Raw genomic sequence first — 19,869 nt, forward strand, 5'->3', positions numbered from 1 at the left:
AATGTAAATCAAAGGGAGAGTGAGTGGAGTAGGACTAGCCAGCTCCACAGACTCAGGATAGGTTACAAGAGGTATATTAGGGGTTTAACCCCAAATAAAGTCAAAAGCAAAAATGAATGAGAACGAAAAATGGAGAAACAATCCCATATGCTGGGTGTTTTCTAATCTCGTTTTCAGATATATACCTCTAAGTGTAAAAGTCACATAGGAAGAGGGGAGGTTTTTTTTTAAACCTTTATTTAGGAAAAACGTATAAATATATGATAAAAATTGGTAAACACGTTACCAACAGGTGGTTAGACCTAGATGGTGGGTAAATAAAGTGTTGTACAATAATGCTGTTAAATGTCTCCAGGGTATGAATACCTGAGTAGTATGTGGGTAGGGGGAGGCAAGGGCAGGGAGAAGGAATACTCATATGTATAATGTGAACAAATACGCCCAAGGCTTTGCCACAAGGATATGGAGCACTCTGTACATGTGGGTAGTCTCACAGAAAGTCAGAGAGCTATAGAAGGTGTATATATATCGGGGTAATAGCAATATATAGATATACGGAGATATCTCCAGAATAATATAGTATACCTGCATAGAGAATATAAATGCGCAGATTAAAGGGTAGTGCCCCAATGTAAAAGGGTATTTCTGCTGAGAGGGACAGCCAAGTACAGACCCCCTCACACACACCGCATCAAATACCCTAAAATCACCCTAGGCTAACTGTCTAGCTCACAAAGTGAGGGTAGATACTAACTGCTACTTCAAGGCAGCCTCAAATTGTCCCTATCTCCCCATGCAGTCATCAGACCATCATACTATATCACCGCACCTCCCATCTACTTCACGAACACAGCACGTACATAAAAAGTAAAAATAGATGCCCAACCAAGTAGAAAAAAAGTAAATCAAAACCCAAGTGGAAAAGTGAAAGTAATAGTTTGCATCGGCTCAAAATTCGCTCGACGCGCGTTTCGGCCTTTCAATACGCCTTTGTCAAGAGCTGAACAGAGACTGGACTGGCTGCCGGTTATAAAGGGAAGGGAAGCCCTCCCACTAACGGGGGGCCGCCAATCCGCGTACAGGGGGCCGTTCCCAGAATACCACATGATGCTGTTAGACTACTCCCATCCAGTGTCGTCCAAACAAAGAGAGTCAGGGGAGTGGTCATACTCCATCTGACATCCTTTGAACCCTTATTTCACTGAGGGAAAAACAGAGTTATAATGATACAGATCTTGTATCAAATAGGGTACTGTAAAATATGTGAAACACAACTATACTTATGCAGATTCCCCCCAAAAAAGTCCCATCCAGAAAGGACTTATAAAACGTAAGACATACCGAACTGAATGTTTGGAAGGGAAACAGATGATATGACTTGGATAATAAATTATACACTGAGGTATAAAGGATATACAGTCCATTGAGGAGAGGACATGCAGATGTCACCTGTTCATACTGTAGGAAGGTCTAATGTGTCCATAGATCCGTAGTTTATTAGCCGTGTGCCTAGCCGATTTATAGCAAATGGGGTCTTTGTAAAGTAAGTGCAGGCTGTCCATACAAACTGTTTAAAGGGGAAAACGGACACACTGATTTGAATCCTACATGTACACAGGGGCATAGTTGAGTACAGTTATTACATAGAGAGCAGACAGATGTCCCCTGTTAGTTCAAAAAAGAGTTCTATTATAGCCATAGAACCGCAGTGTATTGACTGTATACCTTAGGGAATGTGGCAACTACGGTCTTATAAAGTAAATATCGAGAGTACCGACTGTCATAAGGTACAGTCATTGGATACACTGTTTAGTAGATCCGAGGAGAGGGGATATGTAGATTCAAATGGAGAAGTAAGTTAACATCATGCAGTGAATTCAACTCACGGCAAACAAAAAATGGTCGATCATGTCCCATTAGCACAGGGTGGAATATATGGTATTTTATTTTATTTTTATTTATTGTTTTTTATATTGTTTATTTTTAATTTTTGTGACCACCTGGATACCACTGAGACATTCTTAGTAATATATTGCCATATTTTGGAAGGGAAAGGCCGAAAAGACCGGGTCAGTCGTCGGCTCGCTAAAAGTAAAAGGGGGGAAGAACCCCCCCCAAAAGGGGAATGTGTACATAAAATAACTACTAAATGAAAATTAATTTTGCCTCCCCCTACCCACATACTACTCAGGTATTCATACCCTGGAGACATTTAACAGCATTATTGTACTTTATTTACCCACCATCTAGGTCTAACCACCTGTTGGTAACGTGTTTACCAATTTTTATCATATATTTATACGTTTTTCCTAAATAAAGGTTTAAAAAAAAACCTCCCCTCTTCCTATGTGACTTTTACACTTAGAGGTATATATCTGAAAACGAGATTGGAAAACACCCAGCATATGGGATTGTTTCTCCATTTTTCGTTCTCATTCCTTTTTGCTTTTAAATTTAAATGTATTTATAGTGTTTTAAGAAACATTATTATTGATAAAAATATAAAATTATAGCTGCTAAAAATCTTTAGAATATATGCCAGGATATATATGCCACATGGACTTTTCGAACTCCTGCCATAGAGATAGTCAACTTCCGGGGATCTAGTGTAGGTTGTGGGTGCCACAATATCTTTATAGATAGCCAATCATGTGATGGAGGGAAGTATTAACTTTCTGAGAACAGCCGCCAAATCTGGGGAAAGTATGTTGTAATGATTAGTTGTCACAATGCCCACCTAATATTAAAATGGGTACTAAGTCAGACTGGGCACATGCATTTTAGGGAAAAGATGTTGGCTGATCCAATGCATAAAAGATCAAAGGTGAGGAGTATTTCTTGTATATGTTGACTAAATAAATAAGCAGCAAGTTGTGTTGATGTCAGTCATACTTTCTCACGCACCTTAACAAGGCTACATTTTATCAGTAGGTATGTGGCCAATGGGACCAACGACAACCAAATGCAAGACACAGGTGAATAATCTATCCAGGTTTGCTACAGACCACAGCTGTACATTCTTGGACTTTACCAAAGACAGAATGGAAAGAAAATGTCAAGAGTAGAGCAAGAACAAAATGGTGTACACGTACCTACCTAGAATGTCCACTTCAGGTCATCATCAGTGCTTACTGTTTGGTAGACTTTTGCAGAAACTATTGTTTTTCCCAAATACCCTTAAGCTTTCTCCTACTTCTGGATGTAGCTTCACATTTGGTACGGTGAATATGGAAGACACTGCAGGGACATAAAGATGCCATTAAGTCAATGCTTTAACAACTTTCAAATACTGTATTTTTTTACGGGAGGGGGAAAACGGGAGGGTGAATGGGGGATATACCATTTTGAAGGGAGTCAAACATTTAATGAAAATAAATAAAGAAATGCATCAACCAATAAACATGCTTTGTATTTGATAAACCAAAATTGTTGTCAATGCATTAGACAGAAAAAAATTGTTTCTCGACTGCTCGTGCCAAGTGTGGAACATTTTGTTTTCTGGATGTGTTTACAAGTACACCGAGATTATTTAAGGCAGAGTTATTGCAGGGAAAACTGAAGAGCACTTTTTTTTTTTTTTACCCCCGCTACTGAATTTGTGTTTCATAATGATTATCTTGCAGACACAGAAACCCTATTTCTGCAACTTGAAGTTTGACTGGAGGCATTTAACAAAAAAATAAAAAAATAAGAAAAATAAAAAAAAAACCTTTCCTTTAAAATATAATGATTTTTCATCTTTATTCTTCCCCCCCCTTCAAAAGGTTTCACTGCTCCTGATGTTTAACGTTATGCAAAGATGTGTTTCTGCCAATGAATATCGCCTTTTGGTTATGCTTCTGCAAATAACCTGCTGTGAGATGATAAAAGGATTAATGCAGCCAAAATTCTTAATCTGTGAAATTACAAATTAAATTCTCATATTAAAAATACCACCCTGAGGTATTTTTTGTGGTTTTAATTCCCCTCTGGTGTTCTGCATACATTGTGCTTGTTAATGACTAGGACAAGACAGTCTCGGCTGACAGTCTGCTACAGAATGATAATGTGAAGGCATTTACTTTAGTGATAGGGTTGGATTTAACCACTGACTGATAAACTAAGTGGCGACTGAGTAATAACTCCATATTAAGTGAAAAGTACTACTAGAGAATACAGAATTCACAGACTATCAAAATCCTAGCTGTGCTTAATCATTAATTCAGATCGGATTGAGATGTCACATATGCAAAACTATCAAACTGGAGTGGTTTGGTCTCAAGGCTGGATATAAAAAGAAAAATGGAATTAATTTAACTTCCTAATTCTTAAAGGGGTAGCAACGGCTTTTTAATTTCTATATGAAATAACGGTGCCTATGAAAACAGACTAGCTCATTCTGACCTTCGTTATTAATCTGTGCCCAGAGGAGCTAGTGTTGGGGCGTTCTACAATGCAGAAAGCAGAGAAGACTTCAGGGTGAAATAATGCTAAAATGTAGTTTAATGCTACTATACATTTCGGGGGGGGGGGGGGGGGGGGGAGGATTGTGTAAGACTTGGCCTGTTATAAAATCAAGTTGACTATCAAAAAGATAACTGCAAGTTCCTAAATTAATGAAATCATGAGTGATATAGAAAAAAGGAAATATGTGAGTCATAACTGAATAGAAAAGCCATTAAAATATTAGTAAGTAAGATTTATGCATCAAGAAAACTTAATACTTTTCTGTTTATGGGAAAATGCAATCACATTAAATTATATTAAAGAGACACTATATTCACCAGAATAACTACAGCTTATAATAGTTGTTCTGCTCTGTATAGTCTGTTTTTGCAGGCATTTTGCAGGCATTGCTGCCTAGGGACATTTCCTAGGGACATTTCCAGTGGCAGCCATTAGAGGTGCTTCCTGGGTCAGTGATGCACAACATACAGCACTGACGTTTAGCGTTTGCTAAACTTTCCCCATATTGATGCATTAATTCAATGCCCTGCCTCTTTGGCTGATATCATAAGCATTGCCAATCCCAGCAAATCCAATGCTTTCCCATGGGAAAGCATTGGATTGGCTGAGATGGGCAATTTTGATGATTGGATGAGATCGGCAATTTTGATGATCTCCGCCATGGAGGTGGATCATGGGCAAAGCCAGTGCCAGTGAACCCACACGATGCTGGAAAAGAAGGTGACTTCTACCTTTTTAAGTGCGGTAAGGGAGGGCCAGTGGACTAACATGTTTTTGTAATATTATAGGGTCAGGTATACGTTTGTGTTCCTGACCCTATAGTGTTCCTTTAACCCCTTAAGGACACATGACATGTGTGACATGTCATGATTCCCTTTTATTCCAGAAGTTTGGTCCTTAAGGGGTTAAAGGAACACTCCAAGTAACATAACCAATACAATGCACTGAAGTTTGTGTAGTTCCAGGTGTGTGTGTGTGGAAGTCCCTCCAGTGTAAGTAGTCAAGCTGTTTTCACCCAATGGTGATTTTGCTGCTTGCAGTGCAGTGGCCACCGGACTCAGTGCGGTGGTTCAGAAGCACCACCATCTGCTTCCATGGGAACCTCTTCAGCTTTTCGTTCTCTATGGAGGCTCCTGTGGTATCCTCCATAGAGAACGGAGAGCTGAAGAGGTTCCCTTTTCCCGTCAGCTATCAAAGAGCCCTTTCCCCATCAGCTGTCACTAGTGATGGCTGACGGCTTAACAAAGTTTTACAGTGAAATTCTAACACTGTCCATATCATCATTTTATAACATTTTATCTTTAACTTTTTTGTTTGGAGGGAGCAGGGGGTGAGAGAGTCGCTTGAACTGAAGTCCACCAGGTGCAGTCACCCATGAGAACCACACACTCTGTGCATTGACTTAAGCCCATCTTAGCTCATTGGCTGAGAGTGATAAGCTGCTCTAAGAACTAGTGTCAAATATAGGATTGAGGCTAAACTAGGAAACATAGTGTTGGACTTGATAAGTTTATACACAGATTTAGACTAATGTAAAGTCAGATAAAATAAAATGCAAGAATTCAGGCAAAAATATACTCTTAAACACACTATCATGCATTGATGCAGTGCTGGTATTGAACACGCCAATGTCACAAAATGTTGTACTGGAAAGTATTGGACATTATTGAATTGGATAAAGGCTGTACCAGTATTTATATGTTCAATACAGGGACAGATTAAGAGCCCCGGTGCTGACAATAATGATGGGCCTAATTACAGAATCTTATCGACAGAAAACACTAAAACATTTATACCTCCCAAACGCCATGTATCTGGTGGAGGGGGTGCTGGAGGGAAACTCACAGGATACAGCTATCAGAAAACACATGCCCTATGCTAATCTCTCGCTTTCATCTTTCAAATAAATCCATACCCCATAACAGCAGGGTCAGGTGAGTCAGGATGTCGTTGGGCGGGGTAAAAGGGTGGGCCACTGATGCGAATCACCAGAACCAGAACTGCCCAAAGGGACGGACATGCCCAAAAGGGGGAGTGTCTGCCAAAAGAATTAGATGGTCAGGCTGGCATGAATGCACATCAGGCTGCCTGCCAATCATACAGGATGACCAACCAAGTGCATAATGTGCAGACAGCACCCTAAGCTTGGCATAAATGTTCTTAATGATGCGCTCGCTCCTCGCTTTCTAAGGACTGTCCCCTAGCACTCACTTGTCCACTTCTCTCCTTACCTTCTTACTAGCAGGCAGAAGCCTGTCAATTAGTCCACACAAGTTTTGTTCCCCTACATTCCTCTTAGGTTCCCATACTTTATCAAGAGCATGTGTATTTCTTTTTTTAAACCAATTGGCCTATTCCATAGGCATGGGCCTGGAGCTGCAGCTCCATCAGCCCCTATGTTCATCCAGCCCTGGTTCAATAGCAAAAAGCTCTGAGCTAGAGGATTGACTAAGGGCTTTCTTACTTACACTAAAACAGTCAAACAGTCAATCACCATGGAAACCAGTGGAACCAGCAAGCATATTCCATTGGTGACTCATCCCCTTTTAAGTCTTTGCACAACTATTCAAACCGTGACACTTTGATATGAATGAACAGGTATTTTTAAGCCAATGAATGCTGGTGCAGAAACATAATTAATTTACGAATAGAATAACTTCAGAATTTCCAACATATACAAATAATGAAACGTATACCTATAAGACACTTGCATTTTAAGTGCCTTTATGACCTGTTTATAGAAATTTATGGTTGGATGGCACTATATAATTATTTTATTATACACTATTTGCTGACTGCACACGTTTTGCAAATTGGTGGATGATAAACTATTTAGTAAATTAACCCAAATAAATACACAGTAAGTATACATCAGTAACTTCCAAACTACCTTCATAGGCCTTACAGTGTTTGTAACCTTTTACTATATTAACAGAAGAGAAAATGAAAACTATTAAGTGCGAAAAAAATGAAATATCTTTACATTTTCTGCATGTCACACTGTGTTAAATCAAGAGGGATAGGATTCTTCATTCAAAATTCAAAGAATCTGAAATGCTCGGTACTTATTTATATATTTGTGCATTTCATTGCTGGAGGGACAACATACAAGAGTTTCCATTTACTTATGAATAATCAGAGTTCTCTTCACCAATGTCACCCCAGCAACAAAATCATTTTTCTTCAAAATTGTTTTCCTTTGCATATCATTCATGTTTTGCACATATTCTAGGGATAAAATTGACTTTTCACACATTTTATAGAACTCTCTGAAATACTCTTTAAATGCATTAACAAAACTTTGGTTTCACTTTCCTTTGATATTAAAAGGAAGAACAGCACTTATGCGTAGAATGTTATGTTAGGAAAAATAAAGGGGGGAGGGTGGGTAAGGGGCTGCAACAATTAATCAAACTATGGTGTCCAATTCTCTTTCTTCGTAAGTGTTGGCATTAGAATGAACAGATCACCATTAATATGTTCCTTTTTTCTATACTAGTGTCCCTCTATTTAGAATATTCACACAATATTTCTGGGGACATTGGGAAAGAAAAGAACAATAGATGTTTTGGGGTGTCAATGCACACTTAATAGCTATGCTCTTTTCTTATTCATCAACCCTCTCAACCCATGTTGGGGAAGCTTTGTTTATTTTATCAGTGTTTCATGTCTACATTTCTATTCACAATATTTTGTTGTTGTTTTTAGACTTCTAGAGCTAGAAGATTGCAATGTCTATTTTGGGGAGACACAGTTCATCAAATATAGGATTGCTACAAGGAAATGGTGGTGGTGTTGAGTGTGTTAGGAGAAGAGATCATCTCTTGAATGCAATTTTGGGTATGTCACATTCCTTTCAGGTTTTATGGAGACACCAATAAATGGGTTGTCCTTGCTACGTGAATAACTGCATTTTAGATGCATGACATGGAGTATTTTTTTGTAAATATAATTTTTATTTCCTGGATAAAGGAGAAAAATAGGGTCATTTCTGCATAGACTCGCAGGTCTGTGCGGTTTTCGACAACATGTTAGATTCAAACATAAAACGGGCACGCAGGCCCAACAAGGCTGTCGGACACGCAGGTCCCAGATATCAACAATAGTAAAGGCTCATGTAGGTGAGTCCCCCCCTCCCTCCCCCAGACTCTACCCATTCGTCTCTTGTTTTGTGGTCCTCCGAAGAGGGGTAACCACCCGTGGCTAAGCTGTTGTCCCCTCAGGTGAAGACAAGATCCCTCTAGTTGGCTACCTCTAAGGTGTCTAATGATGAGTACTCTATAACCTCCCTTGCGTCCCTTGCGAGGGCTGTATGTGGTCTGCCTGTGCGAGAGGGATGAGTACTCGGTCTGTTGATTTGCATCTGTGGGGGTTCGCGTCCGTTGAGGTTCCCTATTGACAGCTTACTATTACAGCGGAATGCCATTTTGTAGGGAAGTGAGCATGTAAGGGCTCATGTCTAGTGCCTTTATGTCGTCGTGGCCTTCGGGAAGCATTTCTCGCTTGTGACTCTCGGGTAGTGGGGAAGGGAGAGGGTTAGGAAAGTGAAGGGAAGGAGGAGGAGGAGGGTCTGTCCGTCGTCCCCTAAGTCATTTAGGCAGAGTATAGCCCTATATTTAGTTTTGTAGCATCGTCAGGAAGTCCTGTCTCGTCGTAGTCAGTATCCAGTGAGTCCAGATGTCCAAGTATGTCTGACGCTGTTTTTCAGTTGCTAGCATGGAGAGCTCCTCCACCGCTCTCAGCTCCTCTATGTGGGTGAACCACTTGAGAAGGGAAGGAGTCTCACTCTTTTTCCAGTATTGTGGTATAGTTTGTTTGGCCATGTTTAGGATACAGATTGTAAGCGATTTTTTGTACCTAGAAATTGGTATAGTCGTGTGGTGGAGCAGCATTGCTGCAGGTTCTAATGGTGGTGGGTTGTCAGAGAAGCGGGATGTGATTGTGTGTATCTTCCTCCAGAACGGTTGGATGAGTTCGCAAGCCCACCAAATATGTATAGGTGTACCTGGTGCCTTTGTGCATCTCCAGCATATGTTGGTCCCATGGGCATGTATGTATTGAGTCGTGTCTGGGGTGCAGTACCATTGCGTGAGTATCTTATAAGCTATCTCCTGGCTCTTACTAAATATGGAGCAGTGGTGTGTGATCTCACATATCTTTTCCCATTCCCTTGCGCTGAATGTATGGTCAAGGGCCTCCTCCCATTTACCCATAAAACGTGGTGTGGCCGTGGGTGTGTGTGTTTGTAAGAGGGTGTAAAGCTGCGAAATACCATGTGGTAGTGGGTCAGGGTCTACGCAGAGTTGTTCAAAGGTAGTTAGTCCCCTCGTGAGAGCTCCTGCCCGTGGTAGGGTTTTGGTGTAGCTCACTAGTTGGACATGGAGTATTTTATTATGTCAAAAGTGTGTGTACTTGTTGGTAAGTTAGTTAGTTAGTTCTTGATTAAAATGCTTGCCCAAAAGGAAATTGTGGATGTGGTTATTTATATTAAATACATCATCATCAAAAAGAATCAACAAACACGTATAAAGAGTTTAAAGCATCCCCAATTCACTAGCAGCATACAACTAAAATCTTAACGATGGCTTCTAGCCAGAAGAAAGGACTAATCCACACCTGTCAATGCTATATGAAAACCGACAAAAGGTGATAAAATGTTATAAAAGTTAAAGGGACACTCCAGGCACCCAGACCACTTCTGCCTATTGGAGTGGTCTGGGTGCCAACTCCCACTACTCCTAACCCTGCAAGTGTAATTATTGCAGTTTTTTATAAACTGCAATAATTACCTTGCAGGGTTAACTCCACCTCTAGTGGCTGTCTACTAGACAGCCACTAGAGGGCACTTCCTGCATCATAGCACAGAAAACCTGGACCTCCAGCGTCGCTCAATTCCCCATAGGAAAGCATTGAAAAGCATTTTAAATGCTTTCCTATGGGGAGCTCTAATGCGCGCATGCACATTAGGTCTCCCCGGCCGGTGGGCGACGTGATACAGAGGAGGAGCGGCGGCGGAGGAAGAAGCAGCGACATGGGACATGTTGATGCCTCTGGTGAGTTACTGAAGGGGTTTTCACCACATCAGCAACCGTGGATTGGGGGGTAGGAGGGAGAGGGGACCTGCAGTGTCAGGAAAACGGATTGTTTTCCTGGTACTGGAGTTTCCCTTTAAATACATTTTTGGATCAACCTGTTTGGATATTTTAAATCTTTCTTTAAAAAATAAACATTGAATCAAAACAACTTTAGCTTAATTAGCTGTTTTGGTGTATAGATTATGCCCCTGAATTGCTCAGTACTCTGCCATTTAGAAGTTAACTTACTATCTATCTGTAGTACTTAGGGTCCTTACTGTGTCAATTAAAAAGTATGTTTAAAGTTTTGAAATCTACAGAAGTAATAATACATTCCACAATTAGTGAGATCAGAACAGTGTGGTGAAAATAAAGTGTGTTTGTTTTTTTTCTAAATGTATTGCGTCACAGAGAAACAAAGAAATTAAGATTGCGGAGACAGAATAAAGGTATATTACTGTGGGATTTCTGTGGTGTTATGGGAGTGTATATATAGACTATGTGTAGTGTTGTGTATGCATTGTTACCTCTGGTATTGTGTGTAGAGCGGTTTGCTTGTAGGGTTTTGCGTGTGAATGTGGACTGTTTGTGGTGTTGTGTAAATGTGCGTGGGTTGTTAATGATATTGTGTGTATTAGCTTCTTGTTGTGTTATGTATGCATGTGCCCAGTTTGTAGTTTTTGTTGGGTTGTAGTATTATGTGTATGTGGATTGTTTGTGGTATTTGTAGCGGTGAGCGTGTATGTGGGCTGCATGATGTGTGAAGTATGTGTATGAGCCCTTTGTGGTATGCATGTGTGTGAGCTGTCCGTGGTTTTAATTGTGGATAGTCTGTGATAAGTGTTCTGTATGTGAATTGCGTTTTAATATTGGCGTGTAATGGGGACTGTCTGAGCTGTTGCATGTATGTGAGGTGTTTGTGGTACTGTGTGTGTGTATGTGGGTTGTATTTTGTGTTATGCAAGTGTATGGAGTGTCTGGTCTTCCAAGCATGCTTTATGTGATGTGTAGTGTGTTTATGTAAGTTGCTTGTTATGTTTTAATGTGTAGTGTGAGCTGTGTGCGGTATTGTGCATGTGTACATAGACTGTTGTGTTATGTATGTGTGTGGGCTGTCGAGGGTTGTGTGAGCTGTCTGTTACATTAAGTGTGTGTATGTGGGTTGCTTATAGTACTTGCAATGTGCGGTGAATCGTAGTGTTCTATTTGGGCTATTAGTTGTATTGTGTGTATGTGAGCTATCTGTGATGTTAACAGTGTGTTTATAGACTCCCTCACACAAAGCAACACAGACAACCCCTGTTTGTGATGTTGTGTGTATATTGTGTGTGGGATGTCTGCAAGTGTGTTGTTAGTGGGTGGGAACTTTACTCAGGTCATGATTTGTGCGGTCTGATGCTTTACCAGTAAGTGGGGTCATTGCTATGGTAATCTGCAGATTCAAATTGAGCTCTGGGTTCTGGGCAGGTTCTGGGCTGTCTGGGTAGATCGTCTGGTCTCCCCATCTGGCCCATTTGGGGGTTGGTAGCCTCATGTGCCATGCAAACGCACCCTTTGAGCCATGTATGTCACGTGTACCATAGGTCTGACCCCTGCTTTAGTTAGCACTTACCGATAATCTCTACCCATAACTGAGATAAAGTGATGTTTCTGTGACAAGTTATGAAGTAAAACCATTTGACTACAGAAGCTACACAATCTCTACAAAATTCTAAAATGGAATTTAAAACCCATTGGAGTTAACTTGTAAATCAGAAGATTAGCATAATATTATACTAAACAGCTCTATGCCTCTATAATATCCTTGGATAAAATCTGTTGTAGGTGAGAACGCATCTAAAGCTTTTTTTATGTTAACACGTGTCTTGCAGAAGAACTACGGGAACCTTTTTCCACTGTTCTGTTTCTCTCACAAAATAAGATACAGGTTCCTTTCATATTCCTTATAACAAAATAGCATTTCAGATTTCAAACAAATCTTTATCAGTATTCAGAAAAGCATTCATCTCCAACACAACCACAAGAAAGGATACAGGTAAATGTACAAGAAGTGAAATGCACACCAGCCTTATGTATATTTAGAAGCTAAGAATGTGTATTTCACCAGTACATAAACACCATGTTTTACATGGTGTTGTGATCTGTCTCTGACTCACTCCAAATCCCTAGGCTGCATTTATTGTTTTAAATGGAACTTCTCTGAAAATTAAATACAAAATTTAAAATTACCTTTTTAATTTGATGTGTAATTTTCTTTTACATGCATATTAAATATTTAGAGTAATACTATAGGGTTAGAAACACAAAAGTGTATTACTGACCCAATGGTGTTAAAAAAAAACATGAAGGTTCCCTGGCCCCCTCTTGCTCCCTCTAAATAATAAGAAAACTTGACAAGAAGGCGGGGAGGGCAGGGCCAAACACCACACTAGCCAATCAGCAACTCCTCGTAGAGATCCATTGAATCAATGCATCTCTATAAGGAAAGTTCGGTTTCTCCATGCAGAGGTTTCGCTAAAAAGGCAGTGTTTACATTAACCCCTTAAGGACCAAACTTCTGGAATAAAAGGGAATCATGACATGTTACACATGTCATGTGTCCTTAAGGAGTTAAAAAGGCTGCAGGAATTGACTTTACTCACCAGAACATCTACAGTAAGCTGTAGTTGTTCTGGTGACTATAGTGTCCCTTTAACAATTGACATCACAAGAAGAACACTTCTTCTGCTTAAAAATATAAAGGGAAACATTTGGGGCAGATTTATCAATGTGTTCCGAAAAGCAGCCTAAAGTACTAAACGTGGGGTAATCACCATAGAAACAAGAAGAACCAGCAGATACATGCCACTGGTGACTCCTCCCCTTTGTACATTATCGCAACATTTTTTAAAACAGAACATGTTCAACCATCTCCCTTTTTTTCCTTCCGTTTCTTCTCTATTCTCTGTGCCCTCTGTATGCCAATAGGCAGGTCCAAAGGGCAGAGCTTATCACAATGATTGACATGGAGCCAAAATTGAGGTACTGAGTTTCAGGATAGAAGCAAGTATAGCAGTGTAGTTTTCTACTTTTTATTTTATCTTTCAGACCTTACAAAGGCATTTTTCCTATGAATATGAAGTAAACATGATTTTTAAAAAGCCAGGAAAGTGACAGTCCTCTTTAATATTGTTGAAGTTGATGGCTAGACCCTCTCTAAATTTTTTCTACTGGCTTTTTATGTGGCCTTTTTTAATGATTAGTAGTGACTAGTGTTCAATAAACGAAACCATGAATGCTCATGATGAAAAACGATATTTTTGTGCCAAAACAGTCTTAATCCATTTAGCTGAATTTCAGAATGTTCCATTCTGCCCTTGTTAATCTCCTTTGCTTTTCTGACTTGCCACATAATACATAAACCGACAGAAAATTTGTCTTTAACAACACCCTTATACGACTATAGCTGCTATAGCAGAACACAATTTATTTTCATTCCTCATGTCAAAGTTACTCTTATCATCATACCTCACTTCGTTCTCAAATTACTTCACATGAACCACTTTGAATATTCTTATACGTTTGTATTTCTCCAAATTCTTTCTTAAATATCTCAATAAATACTTTACTATTCACTAGCAAAGCTCACACACAATCACAACTCTAATTTAGGGCTTTGTATATCTGTTCAGGCTCTCTATAAGAATGAAAATAAAAATGTATGTGTGTATGTACATGTGGTTGTGAATTGTATTTGCTAACTATCACATGCATAACATCTTAAGTTAAATTAATTTGTCATGATGTCAGGAGTGTCTGGGTGACTACTTATCTTCAGTGGTTAACCCATTTGGCAATGGTTTAAACCGGATGTTGGTGCTAGCGTTAGGCACATCTGCTTTCTGGCTACTGTTTCTCTGTGCAGTGTAGTAGGAGTAAGAGTTAGCTAGACGGCCACGGATAGGCTGAGAGCATCCAGACACTCAGACACTCCTGCCTCCATAATACATTTTTTTTAAAAACTTACATTTTAATGGTGTGTTCCTTTAAATATATGATCTAACAGCAAATTATTGCTATAGAGAGGAGCAACGTTATGAAACAAAATTACATTATATTTCAACTTGCTCATCTGTGTAGGTTACATTTTAACGGCCATTGATAATACATAAAAATAAATGTTAAAAAGTGAGGATAAATATACTTTAAAATTATCTCCTGAAGATGGTCACCAATATAGAGTTTCATGCTGATCTTTTGGATTTCAGCTCCATAAGCTAACTAAAAGCATACATCAGCTCAGGGGCGGACTGAGAACCCTCAGGGCCCACGGGCAAAATAAATCAAGGGCCCCCTTACACCCATGCTCCGTAGCAAGCCCCACCCTTGTCCCGCCTCCAGCCACACCCTACACAATCTTTAGACACAAGGAACAAAAGTGCAATAATCCCCTCAAGGCCCCAGTAGAGACTACAATTGAGGGCTAATGGGCCATGGAGGGGGGGTCTTTCTAGCAGAGGCTATCTCAGTGTTATTTAGAGAGTGTTAGAAAGAATCTACTCGAGCCCCATTAGAGACTACAATGGAGTCTAATGGGGGCCTGGAGGGGGGGTCTCTCCAACACTCTGGTTCCTATTTACAATATAGCAACACAACATAGCTTGCTGATACCTAGGCCAAGTTGGCTCCTCCTACCTTAATTACTGTTGCTGGAAGGCTGTGGGCTTGCTGGCTGCGGCTGGCAGGCTGTGGCTTCCCGGCAGGCTGTGGGCTTGCTGGCTACTGCCGGCAGGCTGTGGGCTTGCTGGCTGTAAGCCTGTGGCTTGTTGTAAGTCTGTGGGCTGGCTACTGGCCTGTGGCTGGCTGCTGGCCTGGCTGGCTAACTGGTGGCTTGGTTGGCTTGTGGGCTGGCTGGCTGGCCTGTGGGCTGGCTACGGGGGCACTTGTAGATTATTTAAAGAAATAATCCATGCACAATAACCACTGCTGCTCTGTGTAGTGGTTATGGTGCCAGGAGGGCCAGGACCCCCTCCCAGAGTAAGTAGTCAAACCGTTTAAGAACAGTTTGAAAACTTACCTGGGGTCTGCTGGGATATGGGGCTGTAGTAGGGTATAGGAGCAGTGGTGCAATGTGTGAGGGGTGCAGTGTGTGTGAAAGGTTCAGTGTGTGTGTGTGTGAACATATAGGGTATGTGTGGCAATGTTAGTATGGGGGGCTGTGTATGGGGGTCTGTGTGGCAATGTGTGTAAATGTGTAGGGTGTGTGTGGGGACAGTGTGTGTGTATGGGGGGCAGTGAGTGAATGTGTATGGTGTGTGTGTGTGGGGGGGGCAGTGTGTGTATGGGGCTAGAGTTCACTCTCACTACTGCGACCACCTGGAATCCCTGGTGGTCGCAGTGTTGAGAGTGAACTCTAGCCCGTAGCTCCAGGGCTAGAGTTCACTCTTGCGAGAGCCGGAGCGTTGCCGTGGTAACTGCGGCAACGCTCTGTGCTTGCGTGAGAAGCACCCAGAGAAGCTGCAGGCTAAGCTCCCGGGTCCTCTCTTCTTCCCTCCCTGCCAGCTGCCCGCACGGTGCCTGCAGACCGGGGAGAGAGATCGGCTGGGGCGATCCACCAATTATATATACAGCCCTACTGTGTGCCTTTTTGTCTCCCCCAGTCCCTCTGTATGTTTCTTTCTCCCCCTCACTGCTCCTCTGTGTCCATGTCTCCCCTCTCCTTCCCAGTCTCTCTTCCCCCTCTGCCTCTTTCTCCCCCTCCCCTTGTGGGTCTCTCTCCTTTCTCCCTGTGTCTCTCGTCCCCTCTGTCTCTTTCTCCCCCCTTTCCCTGTGTCTCTCTCTACCCCACATCTCTCATCCCCTGTCTCTTTCTCCCCCCTTTCCCTGTGTCTCTCTCTACCCCACATCTCTCGTCCCCTGTCTCTTTCTCCCCCTTTCCCTGTGTCTCTCTCTACCCCACATATCTCTTCCCCTCTGTCTCTTTCTCCCCCCTTTCCCTGTGTCTCTCCCTACCCCACATCTCTCTTCCCCTCTGTCTCTTTCTCCCCCCACCACCATCTCTCTATTCCCCTTATTTCTCCCCCTGTGTCTCACTCTCCCCCCCTGTCTATTTCTCCCTCCTTTCCCTGTGTCACTCTCTCCTCCCCCCCCCCCCCCCCCCCCCCCCCCTCTGTCTCTTTCCTTCCCCTCCCCCTGTCTCTCTATTTTCCCACTGTCTGTTTCTTCCCCTGCCTCTATCTTTTCCCCCTCCCATTTACCAAGAGAAGACTGAAGGGGCCGGGTACATGCTGGAGCCGCCGGGCCGGGTGGCAGCCTCGCCGGTCCGGCGGCACTCCTGTCAGGCTGTCAGTAACGCTGAGGACGGAAGGAGGGGAGGAGCATGTCTCTCTCACATGCTCCTTTGCGGTTCCCACAATTCCCAGCACAGGATGTGGGAACCGCAAAGGAGCATGTGAGAGAGACATGCTCCTCCCCTCCTTCCGTCCTCAGCGTTACTGACAGCCTGACAGGAGTGCCGCCGGACCGGCGAGGCTGCCACCCGGCCCGGCGGCTCCAGCATGTACCGCGGCCGGCCCCTTCAATGTGCCACCGGACCGGCCACCCGGTGGCACTTACATGCACAGATGCCGAGGCCGCGGTGGGGCAATCCGGCCCTGCCGCCGGGCCCCCTGATGGCGGCTCTGGCGGCGGGCCCCCCTCCCAGCCGGGCCCTCGGACCATGTCCGAAGTGCCCGACTGGTCAGTCCGCCCCTGCATCAGCTGCTGTCAGTTTATGCACAGCTCCCTTCTTTCTAATTTGGATACTATTCATAACTACTGCTTAACCTGATGACTGCGCATGTGAGTTACGGCCAATCAATTTCTCCCTGTGAACTGGAGAAGAATGGTTATGCAAGATGGATCTTGGACTGCAAAAGAAGGACAAAAAAAATATTTCCTGAGATCAGTCATTGAAAGTGCACGATTATAGCTGCAACAGTTTTTGGCAATAATTGCAGTTATGATCCACAGCGTGTAGGGGCATGGTGATTGGTGACACGGAGTCCTTCTTGTAACATAACCATTGCGATGAGTTTAAACTCTTAGGATGCCATTCTTAAATTACCTATTGAAGCAAATAACCAAACATCAAAAAACATCCTCCCTAACAACATTTTAAAAATGCAAGTCCCCTTTACAAAAATCTAAAACCACAAAAAACAGAATAAAATAAAACAGAAATAGAACATGCTTGTGCACTCACTATCGCTTAATTCCCATAGCCGCGGGGGAAGATCACTGAAGTAATCATGGTTCAGAGCTGTTTGTGCGGACAGTCTGTTTTTTGGAAAACACTGGAGTAGCTTAGAGGCTAGATCTTCTGCGTGATTTATGTAGCTCAATCTGCAAAGCAAGAACATGGTAATAATTAAACTATTCAAACGCATTTTCTAAAACAAGGATATTTCCATACTTTGATTTAAATAGCAGGCGCCGATATCCACACTTACAGAGTTAATTGGCATTTTTTACTTTGTAATATCGCTGAGCGCTGTTTACTAGTACTGCACATATTTTATTTATAATATTTTACTATAGAAAAAGAAAAAATGGAAAAACAATAAGCATACAGCCAACATAAATTATTTTATTATTACAACAAAATAATTTTCCAATAATGAACAGATTTTCTTTTGACATACATTTTACAATAAATAGATATCACATGTGTTGAGTCCATGACAAGCATTTTAGGTTGAGTCAGGGAATGAGTAACAGATGTTGCCATAAATTAGTATAGGATGATACGTTATTAACATATTACACGCTCAATCACATCTGAGTTTCAAACTATTCTTTGATTACACATTTCCAAGGGTCCTACATTCCTTTTGTATTGGTTTGTCTGTACAGCACTGTCCGTCTGCGTTGAATGTACAGTGCAACGGATAAACTATGTTGGCACTTTATAAATTCCAATAATAAAAGGGTAATGGCTGATAACTCACACTAAAAGCCATGCTAGTCTTCTGTGTGGAGTGCAATGTATCTACACCCTGTTCTACAAAGACCAGTCTCCGTAGTTGTTTACGGTTTGTCATGTCACCTTTCTATGCACCTCAACTAGACTTGAGCATTCATTGTGCAAAAAAATGGAATTCACCCAAATTTAGGACGATCTGCCATGTGGCCAAATTCCATTATCTCTAAAACACCACATTGATGTATTGACGAGCAAAACATGTTCATTTCATTGGAGTTTCGGAGTTCAAGGCAGCAAAAAAAGATGATTGATGGGGACAAAAAAGATGATTGATAGCTAGGGGACAGTTACTAAATGTTGATTTTTTTTCACGAGTCAAGTGAGAAGTCACCAATAGATGGGGGAAAAAAAAAAAAGAGTAAAAAAATAAATAAATCTATATTTATTAATTTATGTATTTAACCAATATATATAAAAAAAAAAATCAGAAAATCTGCACTCTATGAAAAATCGTTTAGTGCCCGGTGGCTGTCGGCAATATAACATATATAATCCAGAAGATAGAACTCCAGGGACTATAAAAAAATAAAACTTAGTTTTACAAAATAAAAAAGTCCACGTTTCAGTTTTACCACAAAACTTTCATGAGGACAACATAACAAAACGAACAACATGTTTAAATACCCCAAAACAGCAAAGAACCAGATACTCACCCCTCTCATGGATAACGTGAATGGCCCGAATTGGGGTGTGACCATTTTGAGGCCGCATGCAGGCTCCCCCTAAATGAGACTGGCTGCACAGCTGGCGTTCCAACTTGTTGCTATAGCAACTGCCAGAGCATGCATGCCGAGCCTGACAGGGGGAAAGCTTGTGTGATCTAAAATCATAACACTAGCTGGCAGGTAAATGAAACAAGTGCAAGATATTTAGCTTTTTAGTACATATGATGCCAAAGTCTGTACAGAGAATGGGTAATGCATCAAACATGCACACACTAAAATAAATATGTGGGAAATAGATGCCAAATGTCAACATGGCTCCTGTATGAAATAAGTCAACAAATAGCACATGTCCGCAGTATTCCCAAGAACGGGGCTACAATTGGTGATACAAACAATCTAACAATCTAGGACTGGGAAAGGCAACCTTTGGCACTCCAGATGTCTTGGACTACACTTTCCATGATGCTTTGCGAGCATATTATGGGTGTAAGAGCATTGTGGGAGATGTAGTCCACGGCATCTAGAGTGCCAAAGGTTGCCTACCGCTGATCTAGGGTATCCTCCCATGTAGTCCGATGCAGGGGGCATGGTAATAAAGCAAGAGGTAGCCACTCAGAAGTGACTCTGATAAAGGAGAAACACATATGGGGTTAAGATAACATTTTAACCACTTAGGTGCATG

General features: G+C 41.7%; 1 protein-coding gene across 3 annotated transcripts in view; it reads right to left on the reverse strand.

The window, feature by feature from the left end:
• CDK14 (cyclin dependent kinase 14) overlaps positions 1-19,869 on the reverse strand; it is a 528,056-nt gene that overhangs the window by 85,323 nt on the left and 422,864 nt on the right. For all 3 annotated transcript variants that reach the window (XM_063452462.1, XM_063452461.1, XM_063452463.1), the window contains 2 exons: positions 17,743-17,882; positions 3,097-3,237 (listed from right to left, as the gene is read on the reverse strand). In XM_063452462.1, coding sequence (XP_063308532.1) covers positions 3,122-3,237; positions 17,743-17,882 — 256 coding nt within the window. In that variant the 3' untranslated portion in view covers positions 3,097-3,121. The remainder of the gene's footprint in view (positions 1-3,096; positions 3,238-17,742; positions 17,883-19,869) is intronic.

Source organism: Pelobates fuscus, chromosome 4, assembly GCF_036172605.1.
Source record: "Pelobates fuscus isolate aPelFus1 chromosome 4, aPelFus1.pri, whole genome shotgun sequence".
NCBI classification, from domain to species: Eukaryota; Metazoa; Chordata; class Amphibia; order Anura; family Pelobatidae; genus Pelobates; species Pelobates fuscus.